Source organism: Lagopus leucura, unplaced genomic scaffold (genome assembly GCF_019238085.1).
Source record: "Lagopus leucura isolate 7727_CA_CO unplaced genomic scaffold, USGS_WTPT01 27978-0_obj-0_obj, whole genome shotgun sequence".
NCBI classification, from domain to species: domain Eukaryota; kingdom Metazoa; phylum Chordata; class Aves; order Galliformes; family Phasianidae; genus Lagopus; species Lagopus leucura.
In genome coordinates this window covers 1-1787 of record NW_024963600.1, presented here as the reverse complement: position 1 = coordinate 1787, position 1787 = coordinate 1, and the positions used below count along the sequence as shown (strand labels likewise).

Genomic DNA, 1787 nt, shown 5'->3' with positions numbered 1-1787 from the left:
GGGGTTCTTTTTCTTGGTTTTTTTTTTTCTTTTTTTTTTTTTTTTTTGTTGGCGGTTTTTTTTTTTTTTTTTTTTAATTACTTTATTAAGCACTCACATGAAGAACTCGGGGGAAGACGGGTTGTCACTGGTGGAGCCGGCCTCTCTGAAGCCATTGCTGGCAAGTTTCTCACACTTGAGCTTGTAGGCGTCTCGCTCTCTGGCCAGCCGGGTCACTTCTTGCTTGAGCTGTTCCACCTGCTGAATGAGTTGGGTCTTTTCGTTCTCCAGGTGGTGCTTCTGCTGGACGCGTTTATACCTGCAGGACTGAGCGTAGCCCCTGTTCTTCAAGGTCCTCCTCTTCTGCTTGAGGCGGATCACCTCGTCTTTGGTGAAGCCTCGGAGGTGCCTGTTGAGCTCCCTCACGGACATGGAGACCAGCTGGTCATCCGAGAACCGGTCCTCCACGCTGCTGGATGGGGGATGCTGCTGGTGAGAGGTCTGGAGCTGCTGAGAGGAGCTGGATGAGGTGGAAGGGGTAGGAGAGGCCTGATGGTGGTGGTGATGGTGGTGGTGAGGGTGCCCGCTGCCCGCCAGGTCTTCGTGGGTGACGGTGGGGTACTGGTGGTGGTGCTGGTGGTGATGGTGATGGTGGTGGTGATGGGCCCGGAAGCTCTCGAAGCCTTGCAGCTGCTGGGACACTTGGTGGGAGCCGATGAGGGCTTCGACCGCATCCTCCGGGGTGAGGTTCAGCGCCTCGGGGTTCATCTGCTGGTAGCTGTTGGCCATCCAGTACAGGTCCTCCAAGTGGGTCTTCTGTTCGGTGGGGCTGAAGCTGGGCGAGGAGGGCACGGAGCTGCAGGGGGTGCTGATGGGGGTGGAGGACACGGAGCCGGCAGGCTGCAGGCGGGTGCAGTGCCTGCCCGAACGGTCGTTCCTGCCCAGAGGCTCCTTCTTCACGTCGAACTTCATCAGGTCGAAGTCGTTGACGTACTCCATGGCCAGGGGGCTGGTGGGCAGCTCGGCTCCGATGCTCAGCTCTCCGGCCATCGCTGTCTTGCGGGCTCCTCTCCGGGCGGAGGGGGCTGGAGACCTGGCCCCAGCGCGCAGCCTGGCAGAGGGCTGGCCGCGCTCCCTATTCCAAAGAAACTTTGCCTCCGCTTCGCCTCTCGCTTCCTTTCCTCCGCTCCCCCCTCCACCACCGCCGCCTCCTCCTTCTCCCGGCTTCTGGGGCTTCTTCGGACCGCAGCGACAAAGCCAGGGACGAGCCGGCTCCCGGAGCCACCCGACGCCTCCCGGCTTTGGGTATCAGCGCTGGCAGCGCACCGCCGGCGGCTCCGGGCACTCAGACGCCCACGGAAAGGAGAAAGGAGCAGCGGCAGGAGGGCAAAAGCAAAACAAAACAAAGATGCTGCCTTCGGGGCCGTGCGGGAAGCGAGAAGAACAGTGCAGAAGGTCTAAGCCTGCGCCTCCGGGTGGGTTTTGTAAGTCCTGAGCTTTCTCCCCGCGGTAGCGGAGCGCCGGAGCGTGCCGCAACTTTCCGCTCCGGGAGCGCACCGGCTGTGCGGCAGCGACCAGGCTTTGCACGGGAGTTTTCTCTGGCTCTCTCCGCGCAAAGGGAAGGGGAGGGAAGAGGGGGAGGAAGGAGGGGAAGGAGGAAGGGAGGAGGGGAAAAAAAAAAAAAAAAAAAAAAAAAAGGAGGAGAGGGGGGACGAGAAAACCCAGGTCTCCGATGTAGCTGCCGCCTCCAGCGCTCGTTGTGCAGCTGTGATTCGCAGCGCAGCCCCCCTTGGCTTCTTATACGGCCG

The 1787-nt window shown here is 60.6% G+C and overlaps 1 protein-coding gene across 1 annotated transcript; it reads right to left on the bottom strand.

The window, feature by feature from the left end:
- Window positions 1–40: 40 nt before the first annotated feature.
- On the bottom strand, window positions 41–1691 carry MAFB (MAF bZIP transcription factor B). The gene has a single exon (XM_042891468.1). The coding sequence runs from the start codon at window positions 1027–1029 to the stop codon at window positions 94–96; it is 936 nt and encodes a 311-aa protein (XP_042747402.1). The 5' UTR covers window positions 1030–1691; the 3' UTR covers window positions 41–93.
- Window positions 1692–1787: the final 96 nt, after the last annotated feature.

Bases quoted from the DNA above. Each gene is read 5' to 3' on its own strand.
- MAFB (XM_042891468.1), bottom strand. From the start codon at position 1,029: ATGGCCGGAGAGCTGAGCATCGGAGCCGAGCTGCCCACCAGCCCCCTG.